Source organism: Rhinichthys klamathensis, unplaced genomic scaffold (assembly GCF_029890125.1).
Source record: "Rhinichthys klamathensis goyatoka isolate OS25496 unplaced genomic scaffold, OSU_Roscu_1.1 h1tg000321l_1, whole genome shotgun sequence".
NCBI classification, from domain to species: Eukaryota; Metazoa; Chordata; class Actinopteri; order Cypriniformes; family Leuciscidae; genus Rhinichthys; species Rhinichthys klamathensis.
The window spans coordinates 530,791-558,037 of NW_026606837.1; the positions used below are offsets into that span (position 1 = coordinate 530,791).

Below are 27,247 nucleotides of genomic sequence, written 5' to 3' on the forward strand. Positions count from 1 at the left end.
ATTTTTTCAAAACAATAACAAAATACACAACTGTTCAAAAGTTTGGGATCACTAAGATTTTCCTTTTAAAAGGAAATCAGTACTTTTATTCAGCAAGGATGCATTAAATTGATCAAAATATGCAGTAAAGACATTTACAATGTAAAAAAAAGATTTGTATTTCAAATAAATGCTGTTCTTGTGAACTTTCTGCTCATCAAAGAATCCTAAAAAAAAAGTTTTCAACTTTGATAATTATAAAAAAATGTTTCTTGAGCATCAAATCATCATATTAGAATGATTTCTGAAAGATCATGTGACTGAAGACTGGCGTAATGATGCTGAAAAAACAGCTTTGCGTCACAGGAATAAATTACATTTTAAAATATATGTAAATAGAAAAGTTATTTTAAATTGAAATAATGTTTCACAGTATTACTGTTTTTACTGTATTTTCAGCCTTGGTGGGCATACGAGACTTCTTTGAAACACATTACAAAAATCTTTAAAAGAAAAGATTTAGTGTAGGAGATTCAATATTTGTGGTATTAAAAAGTGGTTGACCAGCGGGTGGCGCTAAAGCCCCATTACCCATTTTAAATCAGAACTATTGATTATTATTTTTGCCCATCAGTTTTATTATTATTATTATTTATTTACGTATCAGCATTGTATTTAATAATGAAATATCTATCTATCTTATGTTTGTCCTCTAGTTGTTTTCTCTGCATTTCTTTATACATTATTATACAGTACCTTAATTCATACCTAGACGGCGTTTTGGATGTCACAAACGCCTGCAGCATTTTTTGGCCACGCTATCGATGATGTAGTAGATACTAGATAGTCAGCCAAATATGTTATGAGACAGCCAGTGTTTTACTCCAGAAGACCGGATAGCATTTTGACTGTCTCTCCTCCGTCAGGTCTCTCAATAACTCACTCAGGCGTTTAACACAACTTGTCTGAGCAGGACAACATCAGATAAAGCGCAGGGAATAAGCGAAGAGTTGTAAGACGTCGGACCATGCGTGAGGGATTTTGGAAACTTCTTTGTATTTTCATGTTGTCGTTTCGTCCTTTTAAAGCCTCAGCAGCTATTTATCAGGTTCCAGTGAGACTGCAACGCACAGTGTCCGAACACAACACTGGAGCAAACACATTTAACAGGTAAACTCTGTGACTTCATGTGCTCGATGTAACATTAGAGAAAGAGATTTACTAACCAGCTGGAGCATCACTGGGTTATCAAACTGATTGATTTAAAGCCTTAGTATATTGCAGGATGATGGATTAAGGTCAATGAACTCGAGTTATAACAGTCAAGCTTTAATAAACTTAAATTAGTCGAGCATTTCTATTATTATCTAATCGAACAATATTTTACTTTTTAAAAATAGTATTCACAACTGTTTATGTGGCTTACAACTTTTCTGGATATATATGTAATGTGTACATATAAATACATTTTTGAAGCTAAATAACCTAGGCCTACACTGAAAAAAACTGGTGTAGGATTTATTTTGAAACCGCTTTCACTCAGAAAATGCTAGTATTTCATAAATAATTACAAAGAAACATTGAATTAAACATGAAAATTTCAAGTAGAAAGACTGAAATTGTAAATTATTGTAAAACGTACTTCAATAATCAGTGTTTTATTTACTACTTTGAAAAATCATTTTACAGTGTACATCTATCTATCTATCTATCTATCTATCTATCTATCTATCTATCTATCTATCTGTCTGTCTGTCTGTCTATCATCTGTCTGTCTATCTTCTATCTGTTCTGTCATTATGTTTGTTGTTCTCTATCTATCTATCTATCTATCTATCTATCTATCTATCTATCTATCTATCTATCTATCTATCTATCTATCCTAAACACATCTGTGAAGGCTCATGTGGACCCCTGATTGCATTCCCAGAAAAAGCACAAACCAAATCAAAGCCAAAAGTATTTATCTTAAAAATCTTTATCCCAACAGATGTGGCAAAATATTTTGTGGCTTGACATGCGGTTGAGGTTGAGCTCTTTAGTCTAGACGTGTAGAGCTTCATGTGTGTCTGTAGTCCGATCACGACTCATCACAATCTGTCCTGTGAAACAACGAAGAACAATGACATGAAAGACAAAACGGTCACAATCCTGGGATATTTTGAATCACCCGAGACATATCAGAAAGGAAGTTTTCCCGATTTTTTTGTTTTAGTTCTTTTCAAGAACAGATGACAGACACTTCTGGGTGTTAAATGAATGTCGGGAGAGAATAAATCATTCAGTCTCCTCCCATGGTAAAGGAAAAAAGATATGCTTGTGCCACTGAGAGGTTCTCTCTGAGGACCCTCGGTCCACTATGCTGTATTTCATTTCGCTTTTGAAGTGAAGGAGCTTCATGAAGAAACATTATGGCACTAAAACTACTGAAGTCACATGCTTGTTTGTTTTGCAATGCCATATGAGTTTTGTGAAAAGGAATTTTAGGAACACATTTATCACTCTCTACCTAATGCTCTAAATTTCCATGATTTCATTGGCATTCATTTCTCCATGATTTGTTTTTTCTATTCGATATTTGACATTGCTGGATACTGATTGGTCTGGTCTTTGTCATTATTACTGTTTATTCATCATGGAACGAATAAGGAATCGGTGCCAGTACACAGTACAGAAGACAGTTTCATGTCAGACACAAAATGGGACAGAGACTGTTGTGCAGCGACTGTTTCAGAGTTGCCGATGGCCTGGACCGTGTGCAAACCTCATCAGGTACAGATAAAAGAAATGATCTCATGGTATAAACTGGATTATACTCTACTATTCACTCTCACATTCACTAACAGACTCTGTGTATGCTTTGCTTCTCTGTATTTTCCCAGCTACAGAACTCTGGTGAGACCTGTGTACAGAGTGACCTACAGGAAAATCACTTCTCTGGAATGGCGATGCTGTCCGGGATTCCATGGGGAAGACTGCAGAGAGGGTGAGGGAGATCATTTCTCACCAATCTCAAGTTCACTGATGTATTGCTGAAGCATTTGAATGTCTGTGAGAGAAAAGAATTGTTAGCTGTTAGATGACATTTATTAGTTGTGCCAAGAAAATCGTAACATTATCACAGAGATTTTGTGGTTGGACTCTTTTGATTTGTGTAAGCAAGCAACCACATTGAAACCACCCAGAGGACCCAAGCATCGAGCAAGAGTTTTGCACGGGCAAACACCACTTACACTTGGCTTGGTGTGTCTTAGTGGGTGGTTCTTTTTCAAATTTAAGTCTCTTAGCAACAAGGAGAGATCCCTTACATTCAGTTTGTGGGTGCTAATGTGAATGACAACAGCTGGTCTGACTGTGGGAATCAATCATCTGTTAGAAAAAGGGAATGTGTCAATCATTTTTCCGCTGAACGTATTTCCCCTCTCTCTATATGAGCACCACACACTTCAGTGCAAAAAATTCTAATACTGGCATATATTAACCTGGAGAAAATCCATTTTGGATTGGCCATGTCACAAAGTATGCTCAGATTTGCCATGACACAAAAATCTGCAATCAAAAGTCAATATGTCTCAATATGAATATTTCTTATATTGTTCCAAGACTAAATTATCTGTACATCTGATGTGATTCTATTTGTATTTATCCTAAGGAATTTTAGGAGGAGTATCTGAGACAAGTTCTTTGGAAGTCTACTAAAATATTAGAGCCAATGCATCCTTTTCTTAACTTTTTGTGGGTATAAACACAAATATCTGTATGTATTTTACCTGGTAACCCTGTCTAATGTCAATGTCATGTCATATTGGTACAGTTACACTCCTTACACACTTTACTCCTAGAGAGATAATCATAATCAAAACCAGCACAGCTCTGGGTCTTTGCATATATGGGTAAATACATTTGAATTAAACTAAAATAAATAGCTGGAAGAAAATATTTTGAATTAAGGAAATGAGTCAATGCTTTTGATTCATTTTAATTGATTTGACACAGCACATTTAGATGTGGTAGAGGTCACAAGAGTCCAAATAGTTTTGACCCAATAAGGATAATTGACCCATGACACACATTCCCATGTTTTTCTGGATGCTGGTTTAATGAACCTCCTTCCCCCCACAGCAGACACACTGGCCCGTCTGCGGTGTCTCTTTTCAGATCATCCCCTGTGAGATGTGGATGATTTAGTTTGGGTCAAATCCAAGGGCGCCACGATCTCTGACATGTAAATAAATCAGAAATCTTCATTCCCCATCCCTTTCTCCTTTCTCCTTCCTCCTCCCTTTTATTCCTCTCCATTGGGCTCATAGCTTCAGCCTGAGGCTGTCAATCCCCTGGGTCTCAGGCCCCTCTGTGTTTGGTTTATTTAAGAACTTATTTTTGGACTTTGGATTGTGACTCGTAGTCAAACAGCTCAAGTTAGGTCAAAGTCAGTCGTGTGAAATCCCAACATTTCCATTTATTGTGTGTAATGAGGCCTAAAGAAGAATGCTGTGTCTGATTTCAGTCATTAAAAATCTTTTTTACATTTCCGGGTTTGGAACTTGGTTAAACCAATCAAGGTGAACTTGTACATGGGTCGATGATCATTGCAAATAGAGCCATTATAATTATTTTATTGCATTCCCATTTCCTCCAACAGCAGCTGTATTAGAAACCCCATATTTTAATGCAAGGGTAAAATAACACTTAGTTCAGTGTTATAAATGTACTCTTCTTAAAGAAAAGTTTGTGGAAAGGGTGCTTTATCTATTACGAGGCTCTAAATGACTCTAAATTTTAAAACATGAGACACATGAATCAAATTCAATGGGAAATATGTAATGGGAAAATAATGCAAGGAATAGACCCAAGCTCACAGCCATCTTTAGAATTTTGTTTTTGTGATAGCTCTGTATATTTCTATTGCATTGCTGTCAAAGAGTAATTAGCTGGTGAAGAAGTGGATTTACTTATTGTAGAGTTAACTGAAGTTATCATGAAGCGAATGTCAACAAATGTCTCTAGACCGGGAAGATTTTAAAACCAGCCGTCCATTGCAGTGGAATGCAAATGAAAAACGTAGAATGCATTGAAAATGTAAAGATGCGGGCAGTGGAATGGAAAAAAATTGGAGGTCTCAAGACACATTTTTTTAAAAGTTGAACTTCTAACTTGAGCATGAGTTTTCTGAACGCAGTGGCATGCAAAAGACACAAGACACGAATGGTCAAACACATCCATCTAGGGCATATTTACATAGAAAAACAATGGACGTGCAGCGCAGAACGGCTTCTGTGTGAACGGCCAAATAGAATACTTAATTCTAATTGTTCTTCCCAGTCATCCACTGAAACTGGTGTCTCTCGTGTCACACCACAGACTCACAGTTTTTTGTTTTATGATGTACATTTCATGTCCATGTATTTATCCATTCGGAGAACTATTTACTAGCAAGCTGTTGTCATCAGGCAGGATTCAGACCTTGGTTGTAGGAACTAGCCAAATGTAAGAGTGAACAATCCAGCTATATATATATATAAACAGAATTGCAATCAGAAACTTGAAACTGATTCATTCTCCCCTGGAGTTGTGCTTTAGATGTTTATTCATATCACTTTGACAGTTATTGAGAATTGTGTGACTATCTGTGGTCATGTTGAACCACATTAATGATGTTTAGTCCTTCAGGAATGTACAGTGTCGAAAATTCATGTGCCTTGTATTAAAAGATACCAGTGTGATGAAGTTGTTTGTTCATTAATGCAGTGCAGACAAAGAAATCTTTTCCATCCATCAGATTAGTCAGCAAAATGCTGGACTTTTTGTTGCTGCCCCTCCCTCGGTTAGTTTTGTTTTGTTCTTTAATGGATTCCTTGTATATTGGGGCCAGTTCTTCTCTTGATCTCGTTAAATTTCCATATTAGTATGTCAAAGACTTGGGTATTCTGATCAATTGTGTTTAACTATGTGAAAAGTATAGCTTCATGTTTGACTAAGAATGAGTAGACATCAAGGAATGCTAGAGTGCAAAGCTGTTGAGGTGTGGGAGGATGGTTGCAGCTGGGATCGACAGCTGTAAGAGATCCTTTGTCCTGTAACGGTATTCCAATTGTCACTAGAGAGGAACTAGATAGCATGCAACACATCAAAAACCTACTGTTATGTTTTTGTATTTGATGTAAAAAATGTAATTGATATCTCCCAATTCAGAGGTTTTTGAGCTTTTTGTGATATACACTAACAATCAAAAGTTTCTTGATCTCTAAATCTTCAGAAATCGTTCTAATATGCTGGTTCACGTGTCACTTAATACTATATTGCTGAAAATGTAGCTTTATCATCAGGGAAATATATTAGAATAGAAAACAGCTTTTTAAAATTGTATTAATATTTCACAGTATTACTGTTTTAATCAAATAAATGCCTTTTTGATCAAATAAGAGCCTTGGTGAGCATTAAAAACTTCATAAAATTGTAGACTTTTGAAACATAAAAGACTTTTAAAAAACGACCCTAAACTTTTGAATGGTAGTGTAGAAATACAAAATCTTTCCAAAAACTGACTAACTACTAAAAAACAAATCAAATTATTATCTGGGAAATTTTTACTTTGATTTGCATAATACAGCTTTAGACATTGTATGTTTTTCTTCCCACTGTTAGAGTAAAGATAGATTACCTGAGGATCAATAAATACTATAAGCATATTACAATTTATTTTTAGCATATTTAATCTTAATTTAACATATAACTTCAACAGCTCAAAAAATACATTTAGCAAAATGCTTGCTTGTCTCCTTAATGTTCTGCGTACCTCTCAACTGTTTTTACTTATTTAGTCTAACTTTTATGCATGCTGCACATAACAGTGGTTTGGGGGGGACGGAGTTAGTTAGATCCCTAAAAGACAGTCTAAACAAAAAGTTGGAGTGGATTTATAACATTTACTAAACAGTTAATTTAATACAAGTAATTCATTTTATCAACAACAGTACAACATAATGGCTCTCTGAGGGTTCCTGGATTCCTTTTTGAAAACCACCAAACCCTGATTGTTAGACTAAAAGCATTAGTCATTCATGGGAACAATTCCCATCAGCAGAATTACTTGGGTACTCGAACTTCCCATAATGCCCTGGTCAGGGTCTTATCTATATCTATTTGCTCCAGCTGTCTTTCTTACAACCCCCATACCGGGTTTCCAGAAGGCCTGGCAGAGTTTCAAATTTATCACCTGCTTTACAAATTCCTTTATTGAGATTGTGATCAGTACCCCTAGCTGTGGGAAAATGGGATGTCTGTGGTCATGATTGATGAGGACGCGTGTGCTTCAGCCCCCTCAGCTGCCTGTGGTGGGTGAGATCATCTCATTTCTGTGGTGGAGCACAGATGGACAAGCCGATGCGTTCTACCTGTTCATTAGGGTAACTTGTAAGACTTAAACCCAAAACTGTATCTCATAAATGCATGGTGAATATAATCAGTGTGCAAATTATACAGTGACCAATGCCAACAGACACATTCACATCAATGGCAACAGGACACGTTCTTTTGGTTTTTCAGTACCCTTGTCAGCATCTGTTGCTGTTAGTTGGCGCTTGTTTTCGCTGACTGAACATGTCAGCGTTTGGCGGGTAGTGCAGTTCCTGAGAAGTGGCATACTGTAATCTGGTGATTGTCTGCATTAATCAGCGTCTGTGTGGGTGCAGTGAGAATTAGCAAAATGTCTTTTGGTGCCTGCAGTGTTTCTAGTTAGCCAAACAGTATTCTACAATAAATACAGATTAAGATTTTTAAATGTTTTTGAAAGAAGTCTAAAAAAAACGTAATTATTCCAAACTTTTGACTTATAGTGTATATTTATATATAGAGTATATTATAGATGAATATAAGTGATGTATATGTATGTAAGATTTACAGTATAATGTACTATGTTGCATCTTTGTAGCTCTGTGATCTGATTTACTTGTGATTTAACTTTTTGTGGTTACTTTTGAAAATGTTGTTGAAATATTTATTGAATATTAAGTTTTAGTGACGATCAAATGTATTACTTCTTACTGTTTAGTAAGCCCAACTTTATTGTTATTTGACTTTCTTTTGGGGTTTGAGCCTTAAATGGAGGTGGGACCCTCCAAAAACCCCTGTAATTTCCACCATGAACAGTATTGGATAAGTTATTCTAAGAAAAGTAATTAATTACTAGCTAATTACATCTTAAACAGTTAAATTAGATTACTGTACGGAGATTACTCTCTCCAAAAAGTGTTGCATTACTCATTACCAATTACTTTCCAAATCCCATATCAACCTCGGCCAGTTGAACAATACAAGGATGAAACTGCTCTTTTAATAAATAATATAAAATTGCATAAATTCTTCTTGAAATGATTATTCTCTCTATTTAAAGGGAGAAGGTTACATTTAAAACATACATTTTAACATTAGACGTTAAATTTTGATGTTAAATACACTTGTTTTATATAGAATTGTTTTATAGTCTATACAGTGTTTAAAGCAATTACATCAGAAGTAACTAATTAAATTACAGAAAAATTACTTTACATTTTCAAGGGAAAAGTAATTGAATTACAGTAATTAATTAGTAATGCATTACACCCAACACTCACCATGAATATAAACTAGTCTAAATAATCACAAAGTATAGGGCTGAACCAAAATTATGAAAATGATTATTTTGCTGGAAATTATTACTCTTATTAAATCTTATTCAACTTTTCAGACCAAGAAACACATCTGATCCAGTTGGACTGTCCAAGTACCACAGTCACCAACATGGGCTATGCATAATAGTCTAAAACAATATTACAAATAGATCAGAAACATGCACATCACAATTTTAACAAATGCAAGACAGAACAACTGTAAGGTGTCGTGGTTGCAGCTGGAATCAACAGCTGGGAGAGATCCTTTGTCCCTCAACATTATTCCAATGGTCACTAGAGAGCAACTCCCGTCTCCCAGTGATATTATGTATTAAATTAAATGTCAAATGTAAATTAAAATGTTATTTTTATTTAGTTATTTATGTAGGTGCTTCACAAACCAAATAAGCAAAAGCAGACTCCTGCAATTACGTGAAAGTGCATTTTAAACTGAATTGAATTTAGATTTGTTTAGTCTGCTTGTACACTATACGCTTTAGGGGGGTACAATTTCAAGCGAATGAATCCCAAAGAGGGATGGCAAGCAATTACCAGTCTTCCTGCAATGCATGTGACCAAAGTATTTGTTTGAGGGCAGATACAGAGACTGAAGTTCATTACTGACAAGTCTGCTTGTATTTAGCATAGAAAAAAGTTAATGACGCACAATCTAGATCTGGCAATACAGCCTATTAAAATTCTGTATAAAACAAATTCATTGCATCGCATTTTACCAATAAACCACTTTATAAACTGCATTCACCCTGGAGAACATGCAGAAGTATCTTGTGTCTTCATAATCTCTGAAAACCCCATCAGTCTCTGCCAGAATGCTGTTAATGGGTGTGGAGTCTTAATGTGGTCAGCTTGCATGTGTGATTTGTGTATTTGTACTTCTTGAGTCGCACTCTGGTTTGGTACATCAATACATCACTGATGTCTGCGCTGGCACGTGTTTGCGTAACTTTATTAACCATGTCAGTTTTAATAAAATCGTTGTGCTAGTTCCAAAAAATGTAGGCCCGATTAAGCCTTCCCTCGCATCTGCAGAAAGCATAACGGTCCAGTGTCTGCAGATCCCATTGTGCTGCTCTTCTTTACTTTTTTCCAGAAAACCCCAACGTTCATTTGTCCACTGATCTGAGAGCGGTCTGGTATCCAGCAGAACCCTGCGTTATGGCCAATGCACAAAGAGAACAGGCATGTCAGAGACAGCTGAACATTTCATTCTGCGTTTTCACAGTCTGCCAAACTTCAACAGCGCTTTAACTTGCACACAGCCTTCTGTCATACATCACCCAGTGCCATGCAGTCCCTACAAAGTAAATATTACAGAACTAGTGTTTTATATTTTATTTTTTAGCATAACTGATATAGAGTGAATGGCATTCTTTGGTTTTCCCAGCATGGGTGTTTCATCAATGAGGAGACATGCAGTTAGCATTGCCCTTTAATGCAGTCCTTATGGCTTTCCACCTCAAAAAACAGAGACATGTCAACTTTCCTGCTCTGTTGGATGTGTATATTGTGGTGAGGAGTGACAAATTTGTTCCTTTGCGCTTCATGGAATGAGCTAATGTCCCTTCATGAGGTCTGGCATCCAAACTGTTTTTTTGATGACACTGTGACATGCTTGTGGCCTTTAGTCTTGTAATATTAAAGTCAATTGAGAGCAGATGATGAAGCTTGGTTTATATTAGTGGTCCATTTGAATGTACACGAATGAGTCCAAAAATGAATCCTGTACTGCATTTTTGGTGTTTTATGTCTTTTAATCCAAATGTATTCTTCAGTTCCTTACTATGTTTCAACCAGTCAAAAATTAAGGTGGTTAGTTTCTTTGTTTTTAGCTGTATTTAACAAAGACTGGGGTTGGTAAGAATGTTTTATGTTTTTGAAAGAAGTATTTTATGCTTTATTTGATCAAAATACAGTAAAAAAAAACAGTAACATTGTGAAATATTTTTTATTTTATTTTAATATATTTTAAAATATTATACCTGTAATGGTAAAGCTGAATTTTCAGCATCATTACTCCGGTCTCCAGTGTCATATGATCCTTCAGAAAACATTCTAATATGCTGATTTGGTGCTCTATGAACATTTCTTTATTATTATCAAAATAACTTATTTGAAAGAAAAGACTTTTATAACATCATAAAAAAATAATCTGTCACTTTTGACCAATTTAATGTGTCCATGCTGAATAAAAGTATTTTGTTTTTAAAACTTTTTTTGCTGACCTCAAACTTTTAAATGGCAATGTCAAATAATATGTAAAAAATGGGTTGCAAACAGCAATTCGTGTTTACATTAAAGTAACTTCCCCAGCTCAGCATAATCAGTTTAATTTCTGAGACATTTTGTATTTTGTGAATATTGTTACATTTTGTTCTAAAGTTTAATTTCTAATATCATTATCTGTGTATTGCATTTCACATATAAAATTTCACCATTAAGAGATCATCATCATCATCTCATTTCACGCCAAATGATTCCCAAGACTCTGCTGTCTTGGAAGATCCCTCTTGCTCTACAGAAAGGTCCAGCCTCTGTGCTGTGAGGAGTGTCTCTCTCAAATGAGAAAGGTGAATTTTGGGGAAACCCAGAGTGAGATATTTCCCTTCACTGGGTTTCCATGCATATGGAAAACCACGCTGGCCAATGTCTGGTTTTCCTGTTCCTTATCATACCCCAGGGAGGGATGTCAACCAAAGATGTGATTGAACTCATTTAGTGTCTCTATAACAAGTTCTCGTTGTTCACAAAACAACACTGAGCATACAACTGATATTTTGGTTTCACACTGAGGTTTCGGGATTGATTTCATTTTTGGACTACAAGTCAGTGACTCTGGAAGGATCCTTGGAATTTTAAGGACAGTATGAATGAATGTGTCTTTGTTACGCTCATGGTGAGAGCATCACACTAACCTCATTCAGATCAGTTCTGCTTACCACTTTGACTAGTCTGCAATTATGATATTGCAAAAACGGAGCAAACTTTAGATTGAATGATCATAGATTTGACTAATGACTCAACAGATGGCTGAGAGATTTATAGCATTTGCCTAATCCATTCACTCTGTGCTATGTAATTTTTTATGGTTAAAAATCCCCCTTTCTCTGCATGCTGTCATACCACGTTTCCTTAACATCTCTTTTTTTGCATTCATCCCTTTAGAGTGCATGAACTGTACTGGTTATGCTGACGTCAAAGAGCGCTTGAGTGTCATTGAAGCTCAGGTAAGATAGAAATGTAGGTAACCTCTTGTGTTAACCAGGCACATTTAAGTTAAGATGGTAAGAGTGTGGTTTTTCTTTTTTAACAGATAATGTTACTGAAAGATGCAGAGGCACCCCCTCTCCCTCTTTCCAGCCAATCACCTGAGAGAACAGCTGATAATGAGGTGGACAGGGCACACCCCTCACCAATAACACCCAATGCCATTGGCCGACCAGGTAAGAAAAAACGATGTACATGTTTTACTATACTGTTCTTTAGGATGCGTAATTTCATATGATATTTATCTGTTTTATTTTATTTTATTATTTATTTGATATATAAATACATAATTAAATCTTAAAATATATAAAATACATACGTATTTATAAATATAAGTTTTAAATATTTTTGTTTTATATTTTATATTGTCTTAATCAGAATTCTATTCCCAGGACCAAAAGGACAACCAGGACCTGTTGGGATCCCAGGTCCCCCTGGTCCTCCTGGACCTTTAGGAAAGATAGGGTTTTCTGGAAAACCTGGTCCTATGGGACCTAGAGGTAAGAACTAGCAAATATTTTCACTTAGCTTCACAGCTCCCCTGGTTACGTCTGATCTCTATAGGACCTCAAGGGCTGCGAGGTCCTCCAGGAGAAAGAGGCCTTCCTGGTCCGCCGGGACCTGCTGCATCCTCTCCCTTCTCCATTAGGGGAGATGTTTTCACTCTAATGGCTAAACAACATGGCGAATGTGAGTACAACAGTCCACATTAAACATGCGGTTCACTGTGTAATGGCATAATTTATGACTTTAAAGGGATAGTTCACCCAAAAATGAAAATTCGGTCATTAATTACTCACCCTCATGTCGTTCCAAACCTGTAAAGCTTTTGTTCATCTTCCGAACACAAATGAAGATCTTTTTAATGAAATCGAAAAGCTTTCTGTTCTTCCATAGACAGCTACGCAACTACCAATTTGATGCTTCAAAAAGTTCATAAAGAGATTGTAAAACTAATCCATATGAATTGAGCAATTTAGTCCAAATCTTCTGAAGAGACTCGATCACTTAACGTGATGAACAGATTTAATTTATGCTTTGATCAGCGGACATAAACGGAAGTTCAACCTAACCTGCTTGACTTGCGAGAACAAACCTCACTGGTTCTTGTGGAAGCTCAAACGTGCTGCGTAATATACGTGAATGGTTCTCACACATCAAGCGAATATGTTTGATCTTCCGTTTACCACAACTGATGTGAGAGTTGATAAATGTTTATAAATAAAATGAATAAATTATGAATAAAATCTTAAATTAAATCTATTCATCATATAAAGCGATCATGTCTCTTCAGAAAATTTAGACTAAACCCCTCAATTCATATGAATTAGTTTTACGATCTCTTTATGAACTTTTTGAAGCGTCAAAGTGGTAGTTGCGTAGCTGTCAATGGAGGGACAGAAAGCTCTCAGATTTCATTAAAAAGATCTGCATTTGTGTTCCGAAGATGAACGAAAGACTTACGGATTTGGAACGACATGAGGGAGAGTAATTAATGACAGAATTTTCACCATTATTAATCAGGGTTAAAGAAAATAAGGAATTGAATACGTAAATGATTTGTAGCAGCAGCAACCTTTCAGATGTTATTCTCAAAATGACCATAAGATGGCAGCATTTGAGTAGGATCTGCTTGGATAAACCTCTCAGAGCTCTGGCTCACTCTAAGAGTCTGGTTGGCTTCTGTCTGTCAGCAGTTAATCAGAGTCATTTGTTAGCTGTCTGTGAGGCAGCATGAATCTGGATAACCCAAAACAGAACCTGAGAAGCAAATCCTACTGAACAGAACAGCGGTACAGCTGCAAGTGAAGTTACATTACATTACATGTTTCAGATGCGGATAGTGACTTTGCTGCCTATCGTGACCTTCAGACTTTCCTTGGTCCCCCCGGGCCCTCCGGCCCTCCTGGTCCGCCAGGTATGCCAGAACATCACAGCAAACAGTTTCACCTGGTATCACCCACCTATTTCATCACACATTTAATCTTCTTCTATCCAAATGTGCATAGGCGTCGATTTCGGTGGGGACGCGCCCCCACCATGTTTCGTCATTAGTCATTTTGTACCCACCACTTTTTTTTTAAAACCTCAAGCTCAATTTAGCCGTTCTGCTGCTGCGCTGGCTACACGCTTCTCTGTTCATATCACTGCAACAACTGTAACATTGGGATACGTTCTAGGTTGGGGAGCGGTGGTTGGCACGCCAAATGGAACTTGTTACTTTGATTGGAATCCACCGTGCGGGAATCGCACATGATTGGGTGATGTCAGTCATCATATATCTGTGCGACACATATTTTTGCTTTTTCAATCTTGTCAAAATTTGTAGTGCAGAAGTTGAGTTGTGTGAAGATATGGTCAATTGTACTGGGAATTAAATCAAAATATTAGCAAAAAGGCATAGCCACACATTTTCCCACTGAACTTCAACACGTAGCCTATGGTAGGCCAGGCCTATTTTCCTTGGGACATTCGAAAACGCTTAACGTGAAAAAGCTTTACGTGGTTTAATGTACCTAAACAACGATCACCAAATTTCTCTCTCGTATTGCTCATCATAACCACTTAATATAACATAAAATATAACCAGAAATTTGGTCATCACTGATCGTCGTTTAGGTACATTTAACCGTTAAGCTTTTTCCTACAATAGCCTCAATGAAACAGAAACGCTTAATAACGTCCATAATAATTGGACTTTGGGTTAGATTTTTTGACAGTTTTCAGTGGTTATGAGGAGCAATATGAGAGAGAAATTTGGTGATCGTTGTTTAGGTACATTAAACCACGTAAAGCTTTTTCACGTTAGGACTTATATATAAAGCCCATGAGAACCGTGGGGAGTCAACCCACAGCCGCTCCGCTGGCCGCTGCCCTGCTGAAAATGTGAAGCAGAAACGCTTAATGTCAGATAACGTCCATAATAATTGGACTTTGGGTTCGATTTTTTTGACAGTTTTCAGTGGTTATGAGGAGCAATATGAGAGAGAAATTTGGTAATCATTGTTTAGGTACATTAAACCACGTCATGTCATATTGTCAACATGGTACTTATGAAGCAGAATAGTGAGTCATATGACTAATGCTATTTGAAAACTTAAGGCTTTCTTCTTCATAAAACGAGTCGGACATCATCACATTTTTGTATGCATTTTTATTTATTTACATTAGTAAGCTACAGGACATCGTCTTTCAAAACATGACCTGCGAAAGAGAAAAACAAATGAATGCGTCATTGTACCCAGCACTTCTGAAAATGCACTTCCGAATGCGTCTCTATCCCCAGCACATTTCAAACCAAACTGACGCCCATGCATATGTGTTGAACAGGGCCTGCCGGACCATCTGGACACCCAGGTGCCCCGGGGAAAAATGTAAGGCATTTTTATCATTATGGAATGTGTTTAGAATATATTTTAGGATAAATAGAAAGAATTAAGAATATATTTAGTGTTCTTGCAGATTATACATGAAATGTGCTCTAACATAGTAAGCATTTACAGTTTGTATGAGGAAAGAAATAATTGAACAATACATATGGATATTTAAGGCACAGTGTACTTATTATTTCACTTTCATCATAGGCTGCCTTAAGCTTTCCAGGCACACCAGGTGACAGGGGACCCAAAGGAGATCCAGGAGAAAGAGTGAGTCATCAATAAAGACCTACATTTAGATAGAAATTACATCTTAATCTTATACATTTTTCATTTTAGATAAAAATGTAATCTTTTTTATTTGGGCTAATTAGATTGTATCACTCTATTTTCAAAGGGTCCACTTGGAATAACAGGAAAGCAAGGGCAGCCTGTGAGTGCACATACTGGATTGCATTTATATTTATAACAATTATTTATTTATTTATTTATTTTATTATAATTTTTAATCAATTCATAAATCAATGAATTTATTTTGCAATGCATTTCAGTTTTATAATTAAGATAATTAAATGTAATTAAAAATAGTTTTTTATTTAAAAAAAAAAAATATACACTCACCGGCCACTTTATTAGGTACCCCATGCTAGTAACGGGTTGGACCCCCTTTTGCCTTCAGAACTGCCTCAATTCTTCGTGGCATAGATTCAACAAGGTGCTGGAAGCATTCCTCAGGAAGTTTGGTCCATATTGACATGATGGCATCACACAGTTGCCGCAGATTTGTCGGCTGCACATCCATGATGCGAATCTCCCGTTCCACCACATCCCAAAGATGCTCTATTGGGTTGAGATCTGGTGACTGTGGAGGCCATTTTAGTACAGTGAACTCATTGTCATGTTCAAGAAACCAATTTGAAATGATTAGAGCTTTGTGACATGGTGGAAGTAGCCATCAGAGGATGGGTACATGGTGGCCATAAAGGGATGGACATGGTCAGAAACAATGCTCAGGTAGGCCGTGGCATTTAAACGATGCCCAATTGGCACTAAGGGGCCTAAAGTGTGCCAGGAAAACATCCCCCACACCATTACACCACCACCACCAGCCTGCACAGTGGTAACAAGGCATGATGGTTCCATGTTCTCATTCTGTTTACGCCAAATTCTGACTCTAACATCTGAATGTCTCAACAGAAATCGAGACTCATCAGACCAGGCAACATTTTTCCAGTCTTCAACTGTTCAATTTTGGTGAGCTCTTGCAAATTGTAGCCTCTTTTTCCTATTTGTAGTGGAGATGAGTGGTACCCGGTGGAGTCTTCTGCTGTTGTAGCCCATCCGCCTCAAGGTTGTGCGTGTTGTGGCTTCACAAATGCTTTGCTGCATACCTCGGTTGTAACGAGTGGTTATTTCAGTCACTGTTGCCCTTCTATCAGCTCGAACCAGTCTGGCCATTCTCCTCTGACCTCTGGCATCAACAAGGCATTTCCGCCCACAGAACTGCCGCTCACTGGATGTTTTTTCTTTTTCGGACCATTCTCTGTAAACCCTAGAGATGGTTGTGCGTGAAAATCCCAGTAGATTAGCAGTTTCTGAAATACTCAGACCAGCCCTTCTGGCACCAACAATCATGCCACGTTCAAAGTCACTCAAATCACCTTTCTTCCCCATACTGATGCTCGGTTTGAACTGCAGGAGATTGTCTTGACCATGTCTACATGCCTAAATGCACTGAGTTGCCGCCATGTGATTGGCTGCTTAGAAATTAAGTGTTAACGAGCAGTTGGACAGGTGTACCTAATAAAGTGGCCGGTGAGTGTATATATATATATATATACATGTATATAAAATTCATTTTGTGAGCAGGGTGTTCCAGGTCCTAAAGGTGAGCCGGGAGAGACTCCAGGAGAGGTAAGGATGATGCACAAATAAATTGGATAGTTTTGAAGTTTTGTATGTGTAGTTATGATGATTTATTGTCACATGCTAAAGCTCAGCCTTCTTGCAGGTGCAGCAGTTGAGGGAAGCGCTGAAGATTTTAGCCGAGAGGGTTCTCATTCTAGAACACATGATCGGCATTCATGGTGAGATTAATATTATTGATTAATATTAATCTAGATTTCCAGTTATAAGTTATAACTAGACTCAGTTGGATTCCAGAGCGTCATTTGTATCTCATGGCATAAGCTGTTAGCTGCCAGAGAGGTTAGGATCTGCAGTGATTGTTTAGTAATGACTTTAAGGTTGCATGAGGATGAATTGCTTTTAAGGATAAAATTGACATCAGAGGACCATAAATATATAGCCAACTATTTATTTTTAGACACATGAATGGTTATGCAACTTCATTTTTGTTTCTTTCCCGCTCTGCCCAGATACTCTGTTGGACTCTGGTTCTGGAATAGATCTCCTGGCAGACTTCATGCTAACAGGCAGTGCTAAAAGTGTTAGTGCTGGCAGACCCTCCTCTCCTGTTACCTCGGACAGAGAGTAGCCGGACTCTGTTGGGTATGAAGAGTGAATAACAAACACTTGTGACCACAAGACCTTTTATCTCCTGTCTGTTGTTCTGAAGGACAGATCACTCAATGTATATGTTGATGAGTATAATGAAAGTGGCACTGATCTTTTCTATTTGATTTACTTTATGTATTTTATGTTTAATGGTAATATTCTGTCTGAAAACCATTTTCATTCCCATTTATAATCCATTCATCTTATGTAATGTGATGTATTTCAAGGGCGGGCCTTTATTTTATCCATCAGGAATTGATTGAATGTTGAAAAGTGGGCATTACTTACAGAATAGAGCCTGAATGTGAGTTTGCTAAAATGATGACTAACTAGCTATTTTGCTATTGGTTAGAAGTATCCAAGTGATGTCAGCAGAAAAAAAAGTTATTTTATAGTAAGAGCAAGTTATTAGATCTTGATTAAAGATTATAAAAACTAAGACTGAATAACATGCACCAATTAATCATCAATAAGAACAGAAACATGCATTAAGAACGTAACTGGAATCAATCTTCAGTGACTTTAAGTGTGTATTTACTGTAGTTTGTTTCTTTTATGATGGTAAAAGTGAGGATTTTGTACTGGCAGGATATCTGGGGTAATTGATTAACATGATGATTTACATGATTAGACAAGCAAAAAATAGCATTCTTTACACTATTCATTTCTTAATGAGCTTTATGTGGCATGAATGATGATTTTATCTAGCTGAAAAATTTGTATTGTCATAGAAAAAATATAGTCATAAAGACTTTCCAGAAAACAAAAAAGGCACAATTTTTCTTGTCAATTCCTTTATGTTTTCTGATCGATGACCTAAGATGACCTCATGCACATACATATATTTATAGAGCTCTCATAGCAGTGGCTTTGTTTGAAAACAATTCAAGTCGCAAAGCTCACAGCAACCGTACAAAATACACTAGAATAGAACTTTAAAACCAAATTTAGCCCTTTGCCTGAATAGAAAGGGCAACGTCTACCGTAATAAATTGTGTTTACACCTCTGCTCACCTGTTCTCATACAGCCTATCATTGACTCGCTGAAAACCCAAAATGGTCTGCACCTAAAACGCACCCAGGTCTGCTATTAATAGGGTTGCAGTGAATAGCCAGAGAGACACAAAAGGCCCTGTTGACCTTGTTCGCAGAGGACCGTTCAACACGCCATTGTGGCTTTAAGCTTATTGTTGCGCTTGAGCTTTTGTAATCCCCTCAGGAGGGAACAAAATCTTTCTGAATCTTGGGCTTTTTCTTGTTGTTGAGTTAAGAAAGAAGCCATGTCTGAAGTGTTTGTTCAAAAAGTTTCCCACAGTAAAACTTTACGTTATTGAGAGCCAGAATCTGATTGTTTGTATTTTGATTTTTGACTTTTTAAATAAAAAATGTATGGGAAACAGCATTTTATGATTTACTTATTTATGGATGGATGGATGGATGGATGGATGGATGGGATTTTAGAGAGTTTAAACCCTCCAACAACAACAGTACTGTACTTAGCATTTTATGATTTACTTATTTATGGATGGATGGATGGATGGATGGATGGATGGGATTTTAGAGAGTTTAAACCCTCCAACAACAACAGTACTTTGGCTTTGTTTTTTTTTAATCTCTTTATTGACAAAAGGCACAGGTACAGAGCTTAAGAGGAAGACAGCACACAAATGAACATGAACAAACATGGAGAGACATGGGAAATGTAGTTTTTACTCCTGCTCCTTATCCTCTCCGTGGGTGATAACGTAGCACAGGTTTTTGTAGTCCAGGTTGCCAGCCACATCCAAGGGGAAGTTTGTGAACATCTGGTTTACCTAGGTACATTTTGTAAAAATGTTCATGATTAAAATGCATTCAACGATTTTTTTTACATATTTTAATATTAAATATAAAATTCATCATCAGCATCTCAGACAAATTGTGCCTTTGCATTTCAGAAGAAAGAAAAGTATATTACCTCAGCTTCAGTAAATTTGTCAGCCTGGGACATAAGGTGATATTTGATCCTGTGAGGAGAAACAAAATAAATATATTATGCATTTCAAGGAGACTTTGGACTTTAAAGTCAGTGATGTGCTGAAAGGTTTTACATTTCCGTAAATTTACTTACTCTTCTCCTTTAAGGATTCCTGTGCCCTCTTGGTCGAAGATCTTAAAGGCATTGAGAATAGTCTCCTCGGGGTCTGTACCTGTCAGTCACAGAAAGGTAACAGATTATAGATTATTCTGTAACTATAATGAGTCAAATATACTCTTATACATGTCAAAAGGTTAAAGTGATAGTTCACCCAATAATGAAAATTCTGTCATCATTTACTCACCCTCGAGTTGTTCCAAACATGTATGAATTTCTTTCTTCTGTTGAACACAAAAGAAGATATTTTGAAGAATGTTGGTAACCAAACAGTTAACTTCCATAGTATTTTTTTCTCCATACTATGGAAGTCAATGGGGCCCATCAACTGTTTGGTTACCCATATTCTCAAAATATCTTCTTTTGTGTTCAACAGAGATGACATAATTTTCATTATTGGGTGAACTATCCCTTTAACAAAGATACGAGTCATTTTTGGAGAAAGTTACATTCAAAATCTATGCTTCTGATGCTAAACTATACAATTCATATATCAGTATGCAGCATGTCTCATGTCTGCTGGGTTCTGCTGCTATTTACACCTCATTAGCATGATTATCATTTCAATTCTGATAAATTTGATTCTTGCCTTTGAGCTTCTCTCCAAACATGGTGAGGAAGACGGTGAAGTTAATGGGGCCGGAGGCTTCTTTTAGCATCTCATCAAGCTCATCGTTGCCAACATTGAGACGTCCTGCCAAACACGCACATACAGAGATATACATTAATACAGAGTGCCACTTCCTCTGATAGTTCAAATGTAGTGGGAGTAGAACACTACATAGCTCATAGATGTTTAATGCAATAAAATACTAATGAGACCGGATTACAGGGCCAGGGAAAATAATAATTAGGCAAGGTATGTTTCGCTTTACTTTTAAAAGACAAAGTTTTAGAATTTTGAGAGACAAAAATAACAAAATGTACTTGAATTGCTGTGCTGACAGTATGATTTGTAATGAAAAAATATATTTATATTATAAAAAATTATTAAATTAGAAAGATTTTACTGCTGTATATGAATTTATCAATGGTTTCATAGAATGGTTTTGCATCTAAATCTGTCAAACAGTAATCACATTTAGGCTTCACAACATTCAGTAGGGGGCTAAAGAGGAGCCACTGTAACCCTTAGAACAATACTCTTGTTGGTTTAAAAGGATAAACACCTTTAAGTATCTCCAGTATTTACACTATATACAGGCATTTAGTGAGGCTTCACACACCCAGAGCAGCAAATGTGTCCCTCAGGTCGTTTTTGTCAATAAAGCCATCTCTGTTCTGGTCCATGATGGTGAAAGCCTAGAGAAGCATTCAGATTTACAGAGGTAAGTACCAAAAATATGCTAAAATAAAATGTTTAAGTAAGTGAATCCTAGAAATGACCCACCTCTTTAAACTCCTGGATCTGTGACTGCTCAAACATGCTAAACACATTGGAGCTGGCAGCTTCCTTCTTCTTGGCCTTCTTTGGTGCCTGGGATTCAGAGCAAAAACAATTTAGATGTTTTTTTTCCCCCTGTCTATTTAAATGTAATTTTGAAGCACATAAAACTTAAAAATTCGTGCAAAAATGACATGACCCGCAAAGACGTTTGCTATAATACATTTTAACCGCTCTACGGCACAAAATGAACTCTGCCGAGTTTGACATTGAGAGCTGTCAAAATGTGGCCCTATTCAAGTACATCATGAATTTAGTTGCATTTAGTCCGAAATGCTACAAATTAAACACAAATAGGCTATATATTGACTTCTGGAACAGTTACTCACTGAGAAGCTTCCTGAAATTTAAAGAAAAAAAAAGTTGCTCTCGGAACAATGATCAAGGTTCATGAAAATGGCCCTTTTTAAAAGATATAGAAAGAAATACATGTACAAAACCTTCCATTGCATGTACTTTCTAACATAAAATACAATATTCTCTCAGTTAGAAGATCAACACCACTCAGTTTCACCACCATTTCCATGTTAAGATAGGACGAAGCAAAGAGACACGGTCCTACCATTGTGAAGAGCTTCTCTTTACTCTGTTCTTGGTCTCAAAAGCCTGAGGGACACTCAAACATCGTCGGTTTCCAGCTATATATTGGCACAATTGGCTTGACGGCCCACCTGTTCTATGTTTAGACAAAGGAGGAGGCACAACAGAAGAATACTTGCCATATAGAGAATCACCAACCCTACCACCCCCCAGTTATTGTTACGGACAGATGCTGATATGATCAGAGTGTGTGGGCTTTGCTATCTTAGGATCATTGGAAGCACCCTAACCCCCTAAGACTCTACTACACGCCTAATGTGTCGTTTAAAGACCGTGTGAAGCCGGCTAGCTTCTCACATCAGTGTGTTTGGTCAGATGTTGACGCAATGTCTCCGCTACATGGATTACTTTAATTATTTGATGTCCTTGTTACATTGGTGATCAGTATAGACACTTTTGACCAGCTTACAAGACACAGTTAGGAGGCTTAAAGCACAGACATGCAGGTCTAACTTGAGTGTATTCGATGAGAATCAAACATTCTGGAGAGATGAATCCGAGAAACATTTATTTATACTTTTTAGACTTAGATGCTTAAATGGATGCAACAGCAGACAACATGCATCTGTTACGTAGTGCATTGTATTTTTATCACTTATTCTTCACAGATTTTATATTCATTGCAGCTATCTACTTTTTTTATTCTGCTCAGTTACACACTTTTTTTGTACTATTGATTGTGTTATATTTTGTACAGTCTTTGTATAGGGGAGAATGGGGCTAGTTGTCACACTTTTAACTCTGTTGATTTATTTTAAACGTTTATTATATATATATATATTTTTTAAACATCTGCTTTGGTCTACATTGTTATTAACTGAAACTAAAACTGCAACTAAAAAAACATAAAAAAAAGTGTATTGCTTGAAATAAAATAAACGTCAACTGAAACAAACTTAAACGTAGGCAACATTTAAACTCGTTGTACTAAAATAACTAAAAATAAAATAAAATAAATAAAAACTATATAGACATTTAAAAAAAAAAGTAAAACTAATTTAAATTAAAAAAGCAAAATAAAATGTTAAAAACTATAGTAGTATCTCAATGATATCTATCTATCTATGTCTGTCTGTCTGTCCTTCTCTGTTTGTCTGTCTGTCTATCTATCTATCTGTCTGTCTGTCTATCTATCTATCTATCTGTCTGTCTGTCCTTCTCTCTATCTATCTATCTATCTATCTATCTATCTATCTATCTATCTATCTATCTATCTATCTATCTATCTATTCAAACGAATCCTATCTATCTATCTATCTATCTATCTATCTATCTATCTATCTATCTATCTATCTATCTATCTATCTATCTATCTATCTATCTATCTATCTATCTATCTATCTATTCAAACGAATTACAACACATTTATAAAATATAGGCTACCCTTGTCTTTAAACGACAATTAAAACATTGGTTAAAATCCACTGCCATAAAAAAACTCCCAAACATAGGCATATGTATAATTGGACTTTTCCAAATTCTGATTGTGATTTATCGGCATGTATAGGGCAAAACAATCGCATATTATTGTAATACACGCATATGGAACTCATCCGTTTAAATCCAGTCATTATAACATGTGAGTTATAGTCAATCCCTTGGCTTTAGTTTAGCATGCAACTCTTATGAACATATTGTTTCTACTTTGTCTCCCATTATCTGTTGCGAACAATTGGGCTGAACAAAAGCCATTCTCAGCACTACAAATATAGCCAGGCATCCCATGCTTGCCAGATTTAAATGTGCTCTTGCAAACAGCCAAATAATGTGCCGTCAGACTGCCGTAAATAATCTGTCCAGCTATCCTGGCACGACAGCAGGCTGTGTAAAGCTTGTTTTAGCAGTGTCCACGCAGACAACTGAACGAACACTGTCCAAAAGAGCTGCGGAGAAGAACTGCATCATGGGATGCTAGGAATGCCACTGTGATCTCCTGCTTGGCATTGTGCATGTGTGTGTGTGGAGTGTGCTGTGTGCCCATGTTAGGAGTGTGACCAGCAGGTGGGGGGCGAGAAGGAGTCAAGGTCTGCTTATATGTGTGCTAGCAGTAACACAACTGATCGCGAGCCTGGCGGGGAAGTGTCAGCTTCCTACAGCTGCTTCTTACTGTCAATCAAATTAGCCATATGGTTCCATCACACCTTAACAGGCCTGTGAATACAGGGCTGCTTTATACGAGAACGCTGAGGGGATGCACAGCCATTTAGTCGTTTTTAATGTTCCTCTCATTATTGCTTATGGAAAATCAGGTAACTTGGGCCACGTTTTGATCTCTAGTATATATCATTAAAATGTAGGCTATATGCCTGATTTTAAGTTTTTCAGTAATATTGTCAAATATTATGACAATTCAAAAAAATTCAGTCTTCAGTGTCACCTGATCCTTTAGAAATCATTCTAATATGCTGATTTGCTGCAATGTTGAATCAATGTGGAAAACAGTTGTTCTGCTTAATATTTTTTTGTGGAATTCAACGAACAGCATTTATTTAAAATAGAAATAATTGTTTAACATTGTAACCATCTTTACTAATGGATCCTTGCTGAATCAAAGAATTAATTTCTTTTAAAAAAATCACACACACACACACACACACACACACACACACACACACACACACACACACACACACACACACACACACACACACACACACACACACACACACACACACACACACACACACACACACACACACACACACACACACACACACACTAGTCTTATAAAAGTGTAAAAATGAATGCTAATGGAATTGCATTCATTTAATTTTTGTTTATACTCTTTGTTTATATTTAAATTATAGTGGTGCTATTGGTTGTAGTTTGTTTGCCTGCAGATGGAGCAGTTTCCCTAAATTTATGAAGTACAATGTAAGTTTCTAAAGATGATTTTCCCCCACCACAAAGCCTATTACCTGTTCAATTAGATCTTCATGTATTCATGTAGACGTATTTACACAGCAAATTAAAATATATACAAGCAATTTATATTTCAAATGTTGTCATAGTTTGTATAATTTACAGTAAAAATTAATTTTTGTTTATGACTAGATTTCAGACACCTGTCCATTGATTATCACATACAGGTGTGCATGAGATAAGTCAGACACATCCCCAGAACAATGCCCTCCTCACATCCCTGCTTGTCTCTTCATTATGTTCTCTTGCCATGTCTTTGCATCTCCATAATTAAAATCTAATCCTGCATGCCGACTTTTTAAACGAGGACTAGCCTCAAGAGGAGGCTTATTTGATTAAAAAAGGGGAAGGGTAGAGGAGGGAGTCCTCCACAGCTCGGCAGGCAGGAGAGACAGCTCTTAATTGTGCTCCCATGAGGTGTGCGCACGCCTGGGCGGAGAGAGGGGGGGCTGGGTGCTCAGAGGCTCCAGTGGGCCTGAAAAAACAAACCGCCAGTGGGACTGGCTCTCCTGCGCGGCTCCCCTGGTGTCTCAGAGAAGGGAACCGAGGGGAGGAGCACTTATGAGGAGCCACGGGACTCCACGAGCTTCCAATTCTCACTCCGCCCTGCAGGGTCTGATCTGAAACCCCCCTCTCTGTGTGCGGTGGTGAGGGTGAGAAGCAGGCCTGCTTTACAGATGAACGTAACTAATGGGAACATAACTCTGGAATCCGGCTGTATAAATGAAGGTTAATTGCTCATTGTTCACTTAAGGTTTAAACCGTGGCACTTGACTTTCTTCCATATAGCTCCTGGTTTATTTTTGGTTTTACATAGCCTACTCGTTTTCTTTTGCATGGTAGGCTAATATAAAAATATATTTGTACTATAATGATCACAATCTCGTTCTTATTTAAATGCTGTTTTACTAATTACACAGTTGGTTCGAACTGTATTTTATAGGTTCAACAATAAAGTTGAATCTAATCTACAAAATAATAAAAAACGTGATAAAACTGTATTGAAAGGATCATTAAAGTATAGGTAGAAATTAGCAACATTTTTGCAACAAAAAATGTTTCTCTGCATTATTTTCAGTTTTTGACTATTAAATACCTTTTTACAGTAAAAGAGCAAACGTTCAGATAATATGAAATGTGCACATATACGTATATTAAAATAATAATTATCATATATTATATATATAGGCCTATATATATATATATACAGTGTATATATATATATATATGAATTATTATGTTTTTATAATGTAATATAATAATATTTTACTTAATATATATATATTGTATGTGTGTGTGTGCGTTTCTGTCTGTGTATTATGTAATACAATAATAATAAAAATAACAACAACAGTATTATTATTATATTATTTAAAAACTTACTTTCCAAGAATCGCCAGTAGGCCTAATTGAATAATAATAATACCATTTTACTTAATAAATAAAGTATTCATCTAATCAGCGTAATCAATTTCCAGGAATTAACCCAGCTAAATACCGATTGGTTATCATCACTAATTGTAACAATTAATACGATTAGGCTACTTTGGATCATCTACCATGAACAATGAGTTGAGACTCTACTATATGCACCCAATAGAGGGCGCTACTCTCCAAGTTCAAGTTCAAACGCAGTATTTACAATTCATCAGGAATCGACCGGACAAGGGTTCATGATATAACATCAAACCATCTAATGCCTCCATCTTAAACACCGTCCATTACCATTTAAAATGCAAATTGCTTTATGCAGTATGTATATGGAGAAGAGCTAGGTTGTGTTTCTCTTTATTTAAGCTATCGATCGCCGTATCCACATTCTTCACGCAAGATTGCCCATAAAATCAATATAATAGATGTATTGGTTTTAGAGTAGGCTACAAAACAGAGGGTAAGTGGACATTTAGACAACAAACACATTATAAACACATTATAAGACGATAGCGTACACAAAAGAACATCTGATATATTTTCAATGGGATTAAAGATAAAAACCATATCAAAAATCAATATATCAGGTGTGCTAATACAAAAAAACAGGCCAGCAGATTCTTGATTTGACTATGAAGCATAAAAAAACACATAAGCTACGGGTTCCGTTCGCGTTGTTCGCCTCACGTCAGGTCTGATCAGTGTCTCGCAATATCTATCTATAGTGATAAAAAAAATCAATAACCGTATAAACTCTCTTCTTATAACGGATAAAACGTATCCAGCATCCCCCTCCCGCTCCTGCGCCACAGGGGGCTCGATTGAACACGGAAACTCCATCCCGCGTTTTCTGCCTTTTATTCAGGACGGTCTCAATAATTGTTTTCAGTAGCCCTATTCAATATCGCAG

General features: G+C 36.6%; 2 protein-coding genes across 2 annotated transcripts; one reads left to right on the plus strand and one right to left on the minus strand.

Moving 5' to 3' along the window:
* The first annotated feature begins 501 nt into the window (after nucleotides 1-501).
* Nucleotides 502-17,842, plus strand: LOC130105525 (collagen alpha-1(XXVI) chain). Its single transcript, XM_056271549.1, has 14 exons — nucleotides 502-1,149; nucleotides 2,629-2,751; nucleotides 2,862-2,965; nucleotides 11,811-11,872; nucleotides 11,959-12,088; nucleotides 12,305-12,412; nucleotides 12,477-12,602; nucleotides 13,747-13,830; nucleotides 15,243-15,286; nucleotides 15,497-15,559; nucleotides 15,687-15,722; nucleotides 17,159-17,203; nucleotides 17,301-17,376; nucleotides 17,668-17,842. The coding sequence occupies exons 1-14, from the start codon at nucleotides 1,007-1,009 to the stop codon at nucleotides 17,784-17,786; spliced, it is 1,263 nt and encodes a 420-aa protein (XP_056127524.1). The 5' UTR covers nucleotides 502-1,006; the 3' UTR covers nucleotides 17,787-17,842.
* Nucleotides 17,843-19,389: 1,547 nt separating this feature from the next.
* myl10 (myosin, light chain 10, regulatory) lies at nucleotides 19,390-22,053 on the minus strand. The gene is made up of 7 exons (XM_056271552.1): nucleotides 21,947-22,053; nucleotides 21,331-21,417; nucleotides 21,167-21,242; nucleotides 20,530-20,634; nucleotides 19,917-19,995; nucleotides 19,764-19,812; nucleotides 19,390-19,620 (listed from the first exon to the last, which is right to left on the minus strand). The coding sequence occupies exons 1-7, from the start codon at nucleotides 21,947-21,949 to the stop codon at nucleotides 19,516-19,518; spliced, it is 504 nt and encodes a 167-aa protein (XP_056127527.1). The 5' UTR covers nucleotides 21,950-22,053; the 3' UTR covers nucleotides 19,390-19,515.
* Nucleotides 22,054-27,247: the final 5,194 nt, after the last annotated feature.